Genomic DNA, 18,405 nt, shown 5'->3' with positions numbered 1-18,405 from the left:
AGAGAGAGAGAGAGAGAGAGAGAGAGAGAGAGAGAGAGAGAGAGAGAGAGAGAGAGAGAGAGAGAGAGAGAGAGAGAGAGAGAGAGAGAGAGAGCGAGAGAGAGCATGAGTTATGAAATGTCTTAGGTATGTGACAAGAAGAGGAGAGGGGGTGAAATGAAAGAAGGAAAGGATGGGAGAGAGAAGATTTGAGGAAAGGGGAGGATAGGAGGTACGAGAAGAGGACACTTGATGACGGGAGGATAAAGGAAGACAGAGGAGGGAAGAAAAATAAGTGGATGTGGAAATGAGGAGAGGAGAGGAAAGGAAATGAGAGAGGAGGAGAGGAGAGGAAAGGTGAGAAGAGAAGAGGATAATTTATTAAGAGAAGGGGAAGGAGGATAAAGGAAGAAAGGAAGAAAGGAAGAAAGGAGAGGAGAGAGCGCAGAGGAAAGAGTTGGAGAGGAGGGACAAGGTGGGGAATTCAGGAAGAAAGGAAAAGGGAGGTGAAAGGAAGTCAGCTGAGGGGAGAAAAGAAGAGGAAAGGAAATGAAGAGAGGAGGCAAGTAGAGGAGAGCAGAGTCTTTTTAGGTTTAGGAGGAGTGAAGGAGAAAGCTGGAGACAAGGGAGGAGGAGAAAAGGAATAAGGAAGATAGAAGAGTGTAGGACAGGAGTTAGGAACAATGGAGAGGAAAGGAAGAGAATGTAAAGAGAAGAGAGGAGAGTCTTGTGGGTCTGTAGATCCATCTGTGTGCAGTGAGAGACAGAAACTCTCTCCTTGCCCCTGATACTAAACCCTGTCTGTGTATAAATCAGAGCAGATGCATCAGCGGCAGTCAGACGCTGGCTGTCACTGAGCAGGCTCCAGAACAAGTCTATTTACAGCCAGCTGTGGGGGTCTGGAGTGTGTTTAAAACAATACGTACAGTAGATATATTGCTTATCTGATCACGACCGTGTGGCCTTGCTGAGTGACATGAAAACTCTTCAATTATCGCAGAGTAGCCTACAGACAGAAATGGCAGTCTAAAAAGGCCTTGTAAAGTACAGAAGGATACAGATAAAAAAAAGGTTAAAAAGGAATAACAAATTAGTGGGAAAAAAAACTATTTGAATAAGAATTCCGAGCCTCGACTCTCATCTGCACTGACGGCAAAAATACCAACATAATTCAATTGAAATAAAGAAGTAAACACATGAATAGTTGTGGCTTGATATTGAGTAAGACAAAAGTTGATAAACCACACAGCTTGCGATCTCCCAAGACCCACCTACTTCTAATTGAAATACATTGTTTTTAAAATCGTTCTCTGTGACACGAAAAATAAGGGGAAATTTGTGTCCGGGTAAACGAATCAAAAGATTACATTTTGTGACTATTGTGAGACTGGGTTGGCTGAGCGTATTGATTGGTTTGTGTATGAGTATGAAATTCTAATTATTCAAGTATAACTAAAGTAAAATCACACTTAGAAGAAGTAAGATGTAGAGCGGAGGGATGAGGAGACTTTCAAGTGGTGCCCCTGTGAGGACTGCGTTGCTCTAAACACAGTAACAGGACTGCAAAACAGAGTTTGCCAATCAATCAGCATTCATTCAATTGGAAAGGACCTTCCCATTAGACGAGAGAGAGAGCTCCCCACTGTTTCTGATCTCTGAGCAAATATATTCCCCAAGGGGTTAATTAGTGTTATACTCCATACTAACACACGGCTGCAGAAAGACAGGAGACACAGCTGCGTTCCTCCTTTTATACTAAAGATGAAATCATTTCCATTCTTTTACTTGTGTTTATCACCTTTTGATTGCATCTAATTCCAGCTGGAATGTCTCACCAGTGATGGTCATCGGGAGTCCACAGAGCCTTGTTTCAATGTGAAAAGAAAATCCAGAAATGTGTAAACATGGACACATTCATTGGCCCATCAGGTAATGGGTCCTGTTTAATGTTAGAAAGAGGAACAAATTGACCCCAAATTGACTGAAGCAAGTAAGAATATAACCATAAAGAGACACACAATATCTACAATAAGATGCAAAACGACCCATTAGAGAAACAAAGAAACTCAAAACGGTTACAAACAGACCATAAAGAGACACCGAGTGTCTACAAAGGGACACAAAAGCACCGTGAAGAGACTCAAAGTGATTACAGACGCAATAAGATGTTTGTTTTTTTTAACTGTGGCTCTGCAAGCCGCAAGGCTGAAAAGGTTTTCAAAGTGTAATAAAGCAGATATCTTGAAGTACAAACAGGCACAAAGTTATCATATGTACCTCCAGATTGATTAGAAGCAACATAAGCACGGTGAGCTGACCACAGAGAACCCTTAGAAACAGAGCTTCCTCTCTCATCAGCAAATGGGACATAAGCTCCTGCTAAGGTCAACTTTAATACCCCAGTAGACAATAACAATTTCAACAACAAAAAGGTTTAAAAGAGGACATATTATGCTCATTTTCAGATTCATATTAATATGTGTGCCTACTTGTTCACATGCTTAATGTTGAAAAAGCTCTTTATTTTTCTTCTTGGTCAACTGCTTAGAGATGTCCCGCCCCTATTGCGTACGATGTGTTGGAGCGCTAGCCAATAGGAGCGTGAGTGTTACTAAAGTAAGCATAAGACTAGAATGGAGGCGTTTCAGGCAGGTGTGTGGGAGAGAAACTCCGTCTGGAGGGAACTTTGGGATTTCAGCCTTTGCAGACCATTTACATGCACACAAACCTATACAACTACAGGAAAGGGAAAACCACAAAAAGCGTAATAGGACAATATACCCTTTAAAAAGCAAGGATTCTTTACATAAGGAGTTGTGCAATGCAACACTTACAAGACTAGCAGCACCGAGTAACTCCAACCAATGGCTATCACCCAGAATGCAATTTGTCCAGAAGAGGGGCTTTTCCTAATCTCAGATATCTGTGCCCAGAAGGAAATAAAACACATGCTGCGACGTCTGCAGAGGGAAATCCCCAATAAGAGCGCTGACCTCTCAGTGCACACGCGCCGAGCACAATCACGCAGAAATACTACTCTCAGGAGATGGTGGTGATTTGTTTTGTAAGATGTATAACAGAACTAATTATGAGCGGGGCTTTGATGTGTAAATCCTCGGGCACCAGTGCAAAGCTGATACGGTCTCCCCGTAATTCCTGCTCAGGTGCAGCCCTGCTCCCTTCTGACATACTTTATCTCAAATGCCAAATACTGTAAGACCTCCAACAGCTAATAACCTGTATCTCAGAGATAGAAATACGCACCTAAATGCAACCATGCTGAACAAAAAAAGAGGGAACATAAGGGAGGAAAGCAAGTTGAAAAATGCTAGGATGTGTAGTTTGGTGCTGAATCTCTATTCTTAACACTGTATGTGCGATTAAGGTTTCTATTTACTCCACCATGGAAATGAGACACAGATGATACAATTATGTTTTAGTAAAGTAAATGTAAGTCTATGGCTCATTTAATTTCTCCATTGCCTCTCCACAGAATAATTGGATTGTGGCTGCACTCTCATGTACGCAGTGAAATGAATGCCTATTAATCGGAGGATAATTGGACACATACCCCCTGATAAATGCCGCTGCTCCACTTTGAGTCACGTACAAATTAGGCCATTTTAAAAAGGGATCCATTTCTTATCTGGCTCGACTCATGCTTATATAAAATGGGAGCTAATATTGGTGGAAGGAAATGCGGATGCACCAAATCACGTTGTTATGCCCAAAATGAGATTACGTGAATTAAGTTGATATTTCCATCCTGCTGTTGAATGTCGAACTAATGAACTCCCAGTTAGTGTTTCTAGTTGATAATACATGAACGGAAGCATGTTTCTTTAGACTCTTTGTTTACATTGATAGAAAATCAACTATCAAATGCATAAAAATATTAATCCAAAGCATGTGGCTCCATAAAGGGGCCCTACCATGCTCATTTGCAGGTTCATATTTGTACTATGTGTCTCTACTGTGACACGTCTCCATGCTTTAATGTCCAAAAAGCTCTTCATTTGTCTCAAACTGCCTGTGCTGCAGCACCTCTTTTCACCCTCTGTCTGAAACCAGAGCCCAGACTGCTCTGATTGGTTAGCTGGCTGGCACTGTTGTGATTGGTCAACCGCATAGAGATGTGACATAAATGTCCCGCCCCTTAACATATAACATATAATGTGTTGGAGCGATAGCCAATAGAGGCGGGAGTGTAACATAGTGATGTCAGGAAGTAAATGGAATGGCAAAAATGACTGAGAAAAATAAATCAGGTTCATATCTTTGTGACAATTAATGTAAATGCAAATAAAAAAAGGAATGTATTTAACACAATTATTTCGTTAAGGTATGACAGAGAGTAGTAGATTTGTAGATCAATTTTTTTTTTTTTTTTTTAAATAATAATCTCTGATTTGAAGAGGGACTAAATAAATCCTCTTTAGTAATTGTGCGACACATTTATAAAATATTTAAACATTTTAGTTTTTTAGTTTTCCTGATTAATGGCATTACAACTGAGTTATACTGCACAGAAAACATGTTTGAGTTTGCCCTACTTCTATCCATTATTGTGCTGTTTACATACAGGCGCAGGACTTACAGCAATGAGGCCAAAGTCACACGTGAGGAGCAACAAACTGCCTGTAATGTAATTCAATGGACAAAATGATATATTTGTTATATTTAATTGGGAGGAATAATTATTATTTGTTGCGTGACTGGGTTTTCCCTTATTTCTTTCAGTGCAAAATTGTTTTTGTAATTCTTGACAGAATTTTTTTTTATTTCAAGTGACACTGAGCATAAAAGCTTTTGATGTGCAAATAAAAAATAAAAACACTTGAGATCACTCCAAAGATTTGCTTATTATGTAGCCGTCGCTGCTAGGCTGTCATCAACATCTAAAAGCACAGTTTACTAAATGATATATCTGATTAATTACAGCCTCTACAGCAGTGAAACACCTTTTAAGGATTACACAACATGACATGCTTTCCTTGTTAACAATCCGAGACACTGTTAGTGTTGCATAATTGACACATTCCTCCTCCTTAGAACAACCTGACCCCCTCATGATATTTCATGCTTAATGAGATATATGGTGAGACAATGACTACCACTTGACATGTATATCTCGGCTGGAGGATTAAAGCAGTGTTATTACACTTCCTGTCAGTCAGGGCAGACCACCATCACCACCCCCGCTCATCTGTTTCGTGCTAAATCAGCTAATGAGGATCTTTGGCCTCCAATTAATCATGCTAATGAGCCCCACCCTGCAAAGATAATCAACTCTTCTCCCGACCAATAAGGGAAGAGTCTGGAGCTTCACTTGTGAAATGTTCCCTGCCTCATCCTAATCCCCTTTTCTTTTTTCTTCTTCCCTGCTTCTCGCTTTTTATCTGCCCCTCTCTGCCCTTCAGAGCTCCTTATCGTCCTGGCTGCTCTTTTTTCACACTCCTCTTTTCTCAATCTTCTTTTCCATATCCCTACCTAGTTATGCTTCTTTAACATCTCTCCATCTTCTCTTTTTATATCCTCTGCTCTTTGACCCTTTTTTTTCAATAGTTCTCCCCTCCTTACGCCCCAGCTATAAACTCACCAGTACTCTTTCCATTGGTCGTCCTCAAAAACGTCCTCTGGGATGGGATCAATCAGCACCAGGTCTGACACTTGCCTGGGGGACAAAGAGAGGACACACACACACACACACTCAGATGAAGTAAGACTCATTGACCCTGTCCACTTTACCCTCCCGGCCCAGGCTGTAATGAGTGTGAGGTGCTGTTTACACGGGAACGAAACGGGCTATACGAAAGAGAAAAGTAGCAGATACAACCCGTTTCGTTCCCGTGTAAATAGCACGAGGCCGTAACGGAACCGCGGAAACGGACCCCTAAAATGATAACGGGTCCCAAGGTAGATAGATCTGCGGACGGAACGCTCTGGGGGGGGCCAAACGGCTCCGTGTGTACGTCCTATACGATCATTTTCCTGATAACGATGAAGCCATAGCCCCACCTCTGCTGCTCACTGCTGTAGCATGGTCAGTAGCTGCTACAGATGTTAGTGCAACATCTACAGCTCCTCTACCACAACCATCAGTAACAAGTGGACATGGAGAACTACATGAACTAAATGTTGCTAAATCTACCGCGGGGCATAAACAGAAGGGCAACCAGGCAACCATGGCAACCATGCTCGGGGGTCTTCTTCGCTGCTTTTTGTGTATTTTGTGGTCGGAAGTACAGCGCCACTTACAGGCCCGGCATATGTACTACTATATGTACTATATGTACTCCAGCGGGTCGAGCGGTCTCATGTGAAGGGACACGTTTATTGAGCCGTATCCATGTGAACGGAAGACTTTTTTGATAACTAATTCGATTTGTTTGCGTTCCCGTGTAAATGGGGCCTGAGATGGATGGTATCATCCCCTCTGTCTTCCTGTAGATCCCTCCGTCCTCACACACTGATGACCACACACACCAGATCCTTGGGCAATATTTCCATTCGGAGAGGTGTCATCCACTCACTTAATTTTCTCCCTTAACGGCGGCAACATCGTGCCTGATTAAATACTAAATCTTTCATCCCTGGTACGGGATGGTAGTCCGTTAATCACTGCGTTGACTCTGAGATGGATGAGTTATGGGGAATGATGGGAATGGAAACTGGAATATATTTTGTTAAGTGCGACTTTGGGAGGAACTGCATGCCATACTTGCAAAATATACTCCTTTTATAGTATATGATCTACTGTAAAGTGGTTTTACGATGACATGTGTGACATTTTATCAAACATTTGTTAAAACTGAAGATAAGAATAAGTCTGGTAATATTTGTTATTTTGATATTATCCACAAATCAAATTGAAAGACTTAACAAGCTCCAACCTATGTTTCTGAAAAGTGAAGATTATGTCGAATCGTCATGGGGCCAGGGGTTGCAAAAATAAGTGTAATTGCATAGAAGTCTATGAGAAAATGACACTATTTCTCACTTTACTTACTACAGTTGATAAACTACTGCCCAGCTGTTTGAGAACAAAAACAATTTATTTTTCAAAGAACAACATATTTAGTAGGAGAATTTTAAAGTGTATTTTGCAGAGCATATTGACCAAACAAATTAAACATTGCCATTTTGACTGACTTTGCATTAACAACAATGTTTACTAATGTGCACCGTCCCCATTGAATAAACCAATACATATTCATTATTGCAAAATGGCTACTATCTTTTGTGTTGTTGCTTGGTATGCTACTTACCAAATAAAAAAATTGAAATGCATTACAGCTGCCTGAAGAATACATTATTTGAAATAGGCAGTTTCATTTTTAACAGCTATTTAATCATTTTAAACTGGATTACCCAAACCTTTTTTGATATCAAAATAGTATTTCAGCCATTTAGAACTGCACTTTCATAAAGATGGGGAATTCATACTATGATACTTATAATAAAATAGCTTCTTCTGATATTCATTTTAACAAGCCAAGTAGTACCCTTCATGAAAAGCAAACCGACATTTATGTATAAATGTCTATACAATACTTACACATCATGAATGTGGGTGAAGAACCTTCCATTGAGCGCTCCCAGCTCGGAGCCCACCAGGATGAAGGGCTTGGCGATCCCAGCAGCCTGCAGGAGTCGGTGCAGATCATCCACCATCCTGTAGGACAACAACACTCATCGCTCAGCTGCAAACTGGGCCACAATGTTTATGTATTCAGTGAGGTGGGACTAGGGCTCGCTATTCATTTTATTAATTTCTAATCTGCTCGTTAACAGAGTCGCAATTACAAAAGCAAGAATAGCCTAAGAGGGAAGAAAATATTACACAACAAAACAGCCGTGCTTAAATCCAAATGACAGCATGAAGGAGGGGACTGCTGGCCTATTTGTAATGCAACCGGCAGGAGAAGCAATCACCAGGAAACGTATATCATCCCAGGGAGCGTCATCATTGCATGATGCAGTTCCTCTCAGAAAGCCATCTGCTGTCCTGCGTTGGTTGTGCTAATAAATCAAACCTGAGGTGTCACACTGAAATGAGGAGTTTTCACAAGACTCCCAGGGTTAAGGTTAGGTAGGCATCAAACTCCTTGAGATATTGAATTCTGGGAAATTGATTGCTTGCATCTGAAATGGTCGGCCGCCTGTTTCCTGGGCCAGATGCCAACGCTCTTACTTTAGGGAGATTTAAAGCTCGATAAATGCGTTAGGGTGTCAAAGGCTAGATGATTATCAACCAATCCCACTGCGGTGTGATACAGGGAAGGCCAGGAGGGGTGTTTTCAACAAAGGAAGACAGGAGGTGTCCCTGCATCAGTCTATGTCCAAAAAAGTAACTTCATCAAAAAAATATTGATTCCCAGTGGATTATATTTAAACAGTTGTCAATAATACAAAAACTGAACTTCTATCTGTTTTACTACACTGTAGTGTGCACTGTGATTACGTTATTATCTTAAAAGTCACATTTACCCTGAATCTTAAAGATTTAGTGCTGAATAAATCAATTTGATCCACGGAACATTGCTGAAACGATCGCTCTATTCAAAGAATATTATTATGCCACTATTTGGAAAATGTATTAATTGTCTCAGACATTCATCAAGCAAGAAATGTCTACAGCTAATTGCATCTACGGTATCTTGGGGTAAGTAAGCTATGGTGCTTAGTGAAAAATGTAGTGGGAGTTAATGATACACCTTTGCTTTGTACTGCTTTGTAGAGAGTGTCTTGGTTTGTGTGCTGCATTTGTCTCAACTGACCTTAAAACCCTTTACCAAACTAAATCAGAATTTTAAAATGTGTTTTGCAAAACACATTTGTTGAAAAAGATGAAAAATTGGTTATCAATATTGCATGTCTCCATTAACAAAAACTTGAAAATAATTGACTACTTTCGTTTATGGTGTGGTTCTGTATGCTTATTTCCAAATTACAAATGTTGATTTGTGTTAACAATGTTGGGAGGAATACCAAGCGAAAATGCAGTGTGACTGGTCAAAGATAAGCACAGTTTATAGTACAGTGGGGCAAAAAAGTATTTAGTCAGCCACCAATTGTGCAAGTTCTCCCACTTAAAAAGATGAGAGGCCTGTCATTTTCATCCTAGGTACACTTCAACTGTGAGAGACAGAATGGGGGGAAAGAATCCAGGAAATCACATTGTAGGATTTTTAATGAATTAATTGGTAAATTCCTCGGTAAAATAAGTATTTGGTCACCTACAAACAAACAAGATTTCTGGCTCTCACAGACCTGTAACTTCTTCTTTAAGAGCCTCCTCTGTCCTCCACTCGTTAACTGTATTAATGACACCTGTTTGAACTCGTTATCAGTATAAAAGACACCTGTCCACAACCTCAAACAGTCACACTCCAAACTCCACTATGGCCATGACCAAAGAGCTATCAAAGGACACCAGAAACAAAAATGTAGACCTGCACCAGGCTGGGAAGACTGAATCTGCAATAGGTAAGCAGCTTGGTGTGAAGAAATCAACTGTGGGAGCAATTATTAGAAAATGGAAGACATACAAGACCACTGATAATCTCCCACAATCTGGGGCTCCACGCAAGATCTCACCCCGTGGGGTCAAAATGATCACAAGAACGGTGAGCAAAAATCCCAGAACCACACGGGGGGACCTAGTCAACGACCTGCAGAGAGCTGGGACCAAAGTAACAAAGGCTACAATCAGTAACACACTACGCCACCAGGGACTCAAATCCTGCAGTGCCAGACGTGTCCCCCTGCTTAAGCCAGTACATGTCCAGGCCCGTCTGAAGTTTGATAGAGAGCATTTAGATGATCCAGAAGAGGATTGGGAGAATGTCATATGGTCAGATGAAACCAAAATAGAACTTTTTGGTAAAAACTCAACTAGACGTGTTTGGAGGAGAAAGAATGCTGAGTTGCATCCAAAGAACACCATACCTACTGTGAAACATGGGGGTGGAAACATCATGCTTTGGGGCTGTTTTTCTGCAAAGGGACCAGGACGACTGATCCGTGTAAAGGAAAGAATGAATGGGGCCATGTATCGTGAGATTTTGAGTGACAACCTCCTTCCATCAGCAAGGGCATTGAAGATGAAACGTGGCTGGGTCTTTCAGCATGACAATGATCCCAAACACACCGCCCGGGCAACGAAGGAGTGGCTTCGTAAGAAGCATTTCAAGGTCCTGGAGTGGCCTAGCCAGTCTCCAGATCTCAACCCCATAGAAAATCTTTGGAGGGAGTTGAAAGTCTGTGTTGCCCAGCGACAGCCCCAAAACATCACTGCTCTAGAGGAGATCTGCATGGAGGAATGGGCCAAAATACCAGCAACAGTGTGTGAAAACCTTGTGAAGACTTACAGAAAACGTTTGACCTCTGTCATTGCCAACAAAGGGTATATAACAAAGTATTAAGATGAACTTTTGTTATTGACCAAATACTTATTTTCCACCATAATTTGCAAATAAATTCTTTAAAAATCAGACAGTGATTTTCTGGATTTTTTTTTTCATAGTTGAGGTATACCTAGGATGAAAATGACAGGCCTCTCATATTTTTAAGTGGGAGAACTTGCACAATTGGTGGCTGACTAAATACTTTTTTGCCCCACTGTATATACTCAACCCAGTCTCACGGCATTTCGTGTTCACCAACACGATTTTTAATCTATTGATTCGTGTTCACCAACACGATTAGCCCCTTTTTTTCGTGTTGCACAGCACGATTTTAAAAGCAATGTATTTCTACTGCCTGCAGCACGTCTTTTTCTCCGGTCGGGTCGAGGAAGACCGGAAGCTGTGTGGTTCATAAAAACATGTTCTTACTCAATATCAAGCCACAGTTATTGCTTTTATTTGAAATCGTATAATTTCGGACTTTTGTTGCCATCTGTGAGGAAAATAAATGGGGCTCAGAGCCTCAGAATACGGAAATCTGTATTTTTAAATATTTTTTTCCTTCTAATTCGATATTCTTTTCAAAATAACACACTGTTATTTACTCACCAATAACACACAATTATCCTTGCTTTTATTTATTGGTTTAATTCCATAATCTCGGGCTTTTTTGGCGTCCGTCAGGAACTGAATTTCAAAATAAAAATAACCGGAAACAGACGTAGGCCTATAAGGGACATTTCGAGCATCATTGCGATTGTCAACATTTCTGAGTTTAGGATGGCCGAAGACACTACACTACCCATAATCCCCAGCTATCGTTTAGGACTACAGTCCCCGTAAGGTTACGCAGAGCGTCAAACAGCTGTGTGAAATGGAACGAAACCACGCCAGACTATATATATATATATATATGTATATTATGGCTATTTTGCACATCCCTTTCAAGATTTTTAAAGGTGTATTGACATATCATATACACAACTACGGTGTAGTTATGCAATGAATGAAACACTTGGGTCACAGGTTCCTCAACAGTGCATTACAAGACATCTATCAATATGTGTGTACCGCCACCATTAAACTGTCATATTCTGCACATTTCTTTTTCTATCTACATACATAAGAGTATAATTAATATGTATAATATCAGTTAAAAATAAGTGCTTCAACATAGTTAACATTGCAGGAAAGCAATATATTAGACGTTAAGTACTTTGTCAGGCTTAATATTTATCTGTAGATAGATACCCCCAAAGTTTTTTTATTATTTAAAAGAAGACCTTAATCTGTTATTTAATGTTTAAATAAAGGTTAATTCGTTTTTCTGTTTTGCACCTCCTCCTATTAATATCTTTGTACATTCTGCACTAAACTGTTTTATTGTAGAGATCACTTATAGTATCTTCTTGATTTTTTATATTCTATATTTATACTTTCCCCCTATGAAAGTATGTACTCTTAATATTTTTTTAATCAAATAAAACAATAATTCAATAACGTGCTTTAACCACTAGGCGGTGCACACAAGGTACACACAGCCATAATAACTTTGTATTATTAGTGTAGGACACTTTTGTTTTCTTACAACATCTGAAAATGTGTAGTTTTATGCATGCTTTCACATAATTTTACAGCATATTGCTATACTACTTTCAGACTCAGTATTTACATTCTTACATTCAAAGAAAATCAGTAATATCTTTAAAAACTAGTCCTTTTATATCAGCTGTGCACCGTTATGGTGTAAATATAACCTATCTATGAATTAGATCAAATGTAAAAGTCAGCCGAATTAGTGTTGATACTGCAAGGAGACGTATTGTGTGAAGAGAAATTGAAGATGTTGTTTAATTTTTGAATATATTTATGATCCACGTCAAGTATTCAGTTTCGGCGGCATTTCTTCAGTTTTTCCAAAGGTCTTCTCATCAGGGCTCTATAAATAAAGAACTACGGCAGATCTGTAATATACAATGCAGCCGAACCGTGTATTACAATGCCGTTATGTGATGACTTTCAAAGAGAAAAGCAAGAGCGCTCGGAATTAAGTATTATTTTATTCTTTTAAAATGTTTTCCGGATTTCATATCATATAAACACCAAATCCCAGCATGCATTGCGGCTAAAACATCCAATAAGCGAGCTTAAAACCATAGCTGAGGATCTTGGGTAATTGCTCAAAATGCCTACGTCGGTTTCCGGTTATTTTTATTTTGAAATTCAGTTCCTGACGGACGCCAAAAAAGCCCGAGATTATGGAATCAAACCAATAAATAAAAGCAAGGATAATTGTGTGTTATTGGTGAGTAAATAACAGTGTGTTATTTTGAAAAGAATAACAAATTAGAAGGAAAAAAAGATTTAAAAAATACAGATTTCAGTATCCTGAGGCTCTGAGCCCCATTTATTTTCCACACAGACGGCAAAAAAAGTCAGAAATTATACGATTTAAAATAAAAGCAATAACTGTGGCTTGATATTGAGTAAGAACATGTTTTTATGAACCACACAGCTTCCGGTCTTCCTCGACCCGACCGGAGAAAAAGACGTGCTGCAGGCAGTAGAAATACATTGCTTTTAAAATCGTGCTGTGTAACACGAAAAAAAGGGGCAAATCGTGTTGGTGAACACGAATCAATAGATTAAAAATCGTGTTGGTGAACACGAAATGCCGTGAGACTGGGTTGATATACTGTATGTGAAGGTAGCCTCTATTGAATATTGCCCTTTTACATTTACCCTGTGAAAAAATCAACACTGCTGGTCATAGTTCTCAAGTTCTTATCATTAAGCTAGCTAGATGGTGGAATAATTTGGCAAGCTAGCCAACTAACATATCAACTCAGTTAGCCAACTAACAAATCTACTCAGCCAGCTAACAAATCTACTCAGCCAGCTAACAAATCTACTCAGCCAGCTAACTAACACACAGTATCTTCCCAGATAGTATTTTGCTTGTTAAAGAGGAAGCAGATTTAGGTAAGAGCCTTAGCTACACTGCATTCATTGGTTGCTTTTCAACATTAGCTGATACAGTAATTTCCAAATGGCAAGCTAGCCAATTTAGCATCTCGTGCCAGGAGTGTGTGCTAAGTTAGCTTCGCACTTAGAAACTCCAGAGTGCATCATAAACGTCACATCATTTGATTATCTCAAAATATTGTGCGCAATCCTTTTGTATATAAAACAGTTTGAAAGGCTAAAAGCAAAAACTAAAGTCAGGGAAGTTCAGTGTTAATATTCAAATATGTTCACACATGCATGTAAATTGTCTCACGCAGTACCGTTGAGCTACAGTGTATAAAAACTGACACAGCCATAACAAAAAGCCCAATAAGCATTAATCAGCCGCAGCACACACTACACTACTGTGTATTTGGCCTACATCTCACTCAAAATATCCACAAATTAATGTAATACACTCAGCAACAGATGAGTGGGGCAGAGGCCCTGCAGGTTTAAAACAGCCCACTCACTCATTCAGAATCCACTTCAGGGCAATAAAAGAACCGACAACATTATGTTTCCAATGAAGGCTTTGAGTAAAGCAGAAAACCTTTTGTGTGAAACTCAAAATGATTGCCACGAAACTGAAGTAGACCACTCACCGCCCCGTTGTTGACAACCCCCAAACTTTTTCAGTTCCTGTCGTTTCATTCTGCATCTGCCGCTTGCTGAAGCCCAGTCCCATTCTGTCATAGGTACAGACCTGAGCAGTGTGACAAACAGGTTTATAGGGATATTTAAAAAAAAAAAAACACAAGCTCTACATACACATGAGATGCTGTAAACACTGAAAAATAGGAAGTGCTGTAAACAGTAAGTTTGTTTTTCTAACTGTGTATATGGTTTAGTTGTATCTAGGCCTTTCCCCAATAAGCCTCTGACCTCATTTGAGTCACATTTCAGACAAACAACATGGGGCAGGCTGTCAGCCCCGACTTTCTGCTGTACTGAGTCCTTGCTGAGCAAAGAGGACATGGCCGAGCCACCTAAAGGACTGTCTCCACATAACCCTGGCGACAAACAATGTGCCAGCATTAGCAGTAACTGATAAGACAACTTCACCACAGCGGATTTCCTTGATCAAAGGCAAAACCAATGTCAGTGACTGAATGTCCCCTGTGTAAGATACATTCATCTGAGGTACAGTATATTGCTCGGTTACCATTCGTTTTAAAGGGATTGTTTGGAATTTTTGAAGTGGAGCTGTCAGAGATAGTCAGTGTATTACATACAGCATATGGCAGTTCGCATGCCCCCAGAAACAGAGAGGGTTACAGGCACAGAAGCAAAGCACTGAACTAAAGTTGATGGGGCAGCAGCAAAACATATTTAGCCCTCTAAAAGAAAGATTAAAAGTCAAACGAGAGTGCGCTATATGTAGTGTAAATAATCCGCCTGCATAATTCACCCCTCTACAATTAATGTGAGAGATACCTTTCTGATAGGGAAGCAGTTATTTACATCTCTGCTCACCCTATTGACAAAAAAACCTTGATTTTACCTTGAAGAACAAGGAGGTTTAAGGTCTACCACTGCCTTGATTGTTTAGTTTGTTTGTGTTAAGTATAACCTAACCAAAGTCACAAAATATAAAAGGAAGCATTTAACCAGAAAGCCAACAAGCGTTCTGTGAGGAAAAATAACAAAAGCTAGATAAAAGCTTAAGTTTTCCAATAGGAAATAACTGTCTAACAGCAAGGTAACATTTTCAAACTGCTTTTAATATAATGTTCACTTGAGCAGTACTTTGTTTTGCTTCCATGCTGGCACTGTCTGTCTTATTCTCGGAACTGAGCAGTGTCCGCCATCTACTGTAGGCAAAACACTGCCTATGGATCAGTAAGTCACCCACTTCAAAACAATCATCCCTTTGAAAAAGTAAAAAAATAATTAAGATATCATGTTTTGGAAAATAATTTCAATATACAGCCAATCGACAGTCCACAGAAGTTGTGTAATTTCCTCACCATTGTTAGTGAGGCCACACTTTCCTGGACATGCAACCAAACGTCTGAGGACATTCCTGTTGGTGCATCAAGTACAACTAAAGAAAGAAAAACAAAGTCGTTAGAGTGGGCTAAGCATAGAGACAAAAATAAACATCACAGACATAAAATCCTGTGTGACTATATTAATTAATGTTTCTTAACCTGAATGAAAACCAGACCATAACATTTATTCCAAAATGCAATTAGAGGGTTTAACCTTTGAGATGAAACATCCCATTGAGAAGGGTCCTCAAGCACAAAACATGGAAGAATTGTACCACATAAATAATAATAATAATAACAACAATGATTGTAATATATATTAAAAAATGAATTGACACAAAACATAGTGACTCAACTATGACATATACGTGATTTCTCCTAACAACACCAACTCAATATTCCAGTTTGATTGTGCATGAACAGTTCCAAATAACACACTACAGGACTACAGCCAGTTAAATATAAGTTTATTTAAATACATTTTATGCAGAGAGTTTTTCATTTAAAATATTGTTATAGGACATATTAATATATTACCAACTGGTTGTCCTTTTCCTTTACACAACAGATGCATATTTTGACCCAAACCAACATCAACCATCTGGCCATCTGGAAGCAAGAGGGAAAAAAGAAAAAAAGATTAGGCATCACAGAAAGTGTCTCGATTGGCTTTGAGAACAATAGAAAACATAATGACATATCCAAATGGAGGTTATATTGTTTACAGGTTCATTTAAATCAAACTGAAAGAAGAAAAGACTGAGTTAGCTTTTGATAGGACAACCTTTAGGCAGGAGCACCTGTCCTTCCCTCTGCAGAGATGCATAGTTGAGGAACGGAGGGATGAAGATGATCACCAGTAAACACTTTCCAATGGTCGTCAGCACAGAGCGGTAAGACACCCTGCCTTCAGCTTTAGCCTGGCTGGGCAGTCTCTGAACGGGATCCTGGTTTATGAAGAGAAGAACATTTGACAAACATACATCTTATCTTCATATATAACATGTAAACTTAATTGATGACATTTCTGTTACCAAATTTAGCAGGCTACTGCAATAACACAGATGCTTGTAAGCAAAACCCAAAGGTTAATTAAGGACAATAGGGTAAACTACAGTGTGTTGACTGGACGATTTGTCCATAATAGGCAAATATTGCCGTTATTCTATTGTTTAAAAGCGTGCCGAATTATAGAAGTGTCGCTAATGATTCGTTTAAAATACAGAATGAACAATGTGTTGATGTGTGTATAATGCAAATACGCAAAGACGTTTTAAAATCGCAGTTTTTTTAAGGGGGATTTGGTTTAGCTGCTCTTTAGGGGACACTGGTGAATACTAAAGATAGCGTTATATTAAAGATAAAGCTTGTACTGCAACATCAGTATGAGAGCAGGAAAACGGTTTGCAGGACAGCATTGGATCTGAACAGATTAAATATTAGCTTTTGGAGTAAGTCAGCTAATGTTAGCATGTTAGCAACAGTCATCTCCTGTCACATGCACAGGAGCTATCAGAAAACTAGCCCTCGTCTACGTTGCATTACCTTTCTATCAGCATTGACCGGTTCATTGTTGGATGTTTGAGCCTCGGTTCTTTTACGCATTTTGAAAGAAAGTGTAAAAATTACACAAACTGTAGAGAATGAATGAAATTGTAGCGACTTCCTGGTTGGAAGTGTAAGTACAGAAGCCGACACGAGACAAACTTCCCCTTGCGCGTTGTGCCGTCCAGATACCACAGCACCTTTTGACCGGTATGTACTCTCCCATTTTCAGTGCATCTTTGTAATTATTCATGAATACTTACATTGACTGTCAATTTCTACTGTCAAACTTAAATAAACAGCTCATAAGCCCAATACTATACATTGTGCACACATGCAATTATTATTAAATGTTAAAACATCTTACTAACTTATTTTGAATGTGATGTTCACCTATATATCTTATTAGGCAAATGTCATTTTCATATTTTTTATTGAATATGTAGATTATTTTAGATATTATTGAAGTTACGTTTTACTGTATAACAAATAGGAAAGCATCTTAGTGGCTAAAATAAATACAGGTATTTTTTATTAAGATTTATTTCGCCAAATGTTTTCTCATTATATTTTATTTTGTCTTTATGATCATTTATGTGTTTTTTTAATACTTTTTTGTTATTGAAACGGCATGTTTGTTTTTACATTCTCATAGCTTATTAGGCTACGTTGAAAGGCCAAACATACAGTAGTGTTTTTATTTTCTATAAAATGTCTTTACTTGTTGAATGTAATGATACATGTTTGCACAACTCACTGCATTGTGATACTGTTTCGGCCCATCTGTGGGAATTCTGTGTTGAACAAGAAAATGAATAAAAACATTTTGAAAAGAAAGGCCAAACATAATTGTTTGTATGTTCATTTATACTAGATTTTTAACATGAATAAATCAATATTTGATTAAATAACTTTATTTGCCTAGGACGCTAATTCATGGTTATAGTGTAACAGCTGGCCTGCAGGGGTCCCTGTATCCCACAAACCCACCCTATTGTCTCCATCATAATGCATTGCATCAAACAGCAAGCAGCAGGATTTACATTCAATCTAATTTCAGACTTTGTTTAAACATCTCACACACTCAAATGAATTAAGGCCATGATATAAACCAGAGGTCATGACTAAACATATTGAAAACAGACTGCATTTTAATATAACCAATTAGATGAAGGTATCAGAAATTGGAACTGTGATTGCTTGCCCTCTACTTTTCTTAGAACAGCCATCAAACAGTCATCATGTGTAATAATGTGTTAATGGTGAGCAGGAGAGCTGCTTCCAAGGCAAGTAATATATGCAAATTGCTGTTTGTATGCAGTAATACATGTGTGGCGCGCCAAAGAGTGCTGGTTTGCGTCATTCAGGAACTGTGACATCCATACTGATGTATTCTGCATCACTCACATGGACTTGCACACAGCATTGGTGGTGAATTGGGCCTGCACATTGGCTGTGCTCCATGTCTCTAA

At 39.1% G+C, this 18,405-nt stretch overlaps 1 protein-coding gene across 1 annotated transcript in view; it reads right to left on the bottom strand.

Moving 5' to 3' along the window:
* Positions 1-17,130, bottom strand: part of si:dkey-122a22.2 — a 29,568-nt gene extending 12,438 nt beyond the window's left edge. Inside the window, exons 1-7 of the mRNA XM_034228891.1 lie at positions 16,934-17,130; positions 16,173-16,335; positions 15,926-15,997; positions 15,365-15,441; positions 14,000-14,100; positions 7,538-7,654; positions 5,579-5,653 (exon numbers count right to left, since the gene is read on the bottom strand). Of these exons, the coding sequence (XP_034084782.1) occupies positions 5,579-5,653; positions 7,538-7,654; positions 14,000-14,100; positions 15,365-15,441; positions 15,926-15,997; positions 16,173-16,335; positions 16,934-16,993 (665 nt within the window). The 5' untranslated portion in view covers positions 16,994-17,130. The remainder of the gene's footprint in view (positions 1-5,578; positions 5,654-7,537; positions 7,655-13,999; positions 14,101-15,364; positions 15,442-15,925; positions 15,998-16,172; positions 16,336-16,933) is intronic.
* Between the last annotated feature and the right edge of the window lie 1,275 nt (positions 17,131-18,405).

Source organism: Gymnodraco acuticeps, unplaced genomic scaffold (genome assembly GCF_902827175.1).
Source record: "Gymnodraco acuticeps unplaced genomic scaffold, fGymAcu1.1, whole genome shotgun sequence".
Classification (NCBI taxonomy): Eukaryota; Metazoa; Chordata; class Actinopteri; order Perciformes; family Bathydraconidae; genus Gymnodraco; species Gymnodraco acuticeps.
Note: the sequence above shows the minus strand (reverse complement) of the source record. Positions and strands in the feature narration are given on the sequence as shown.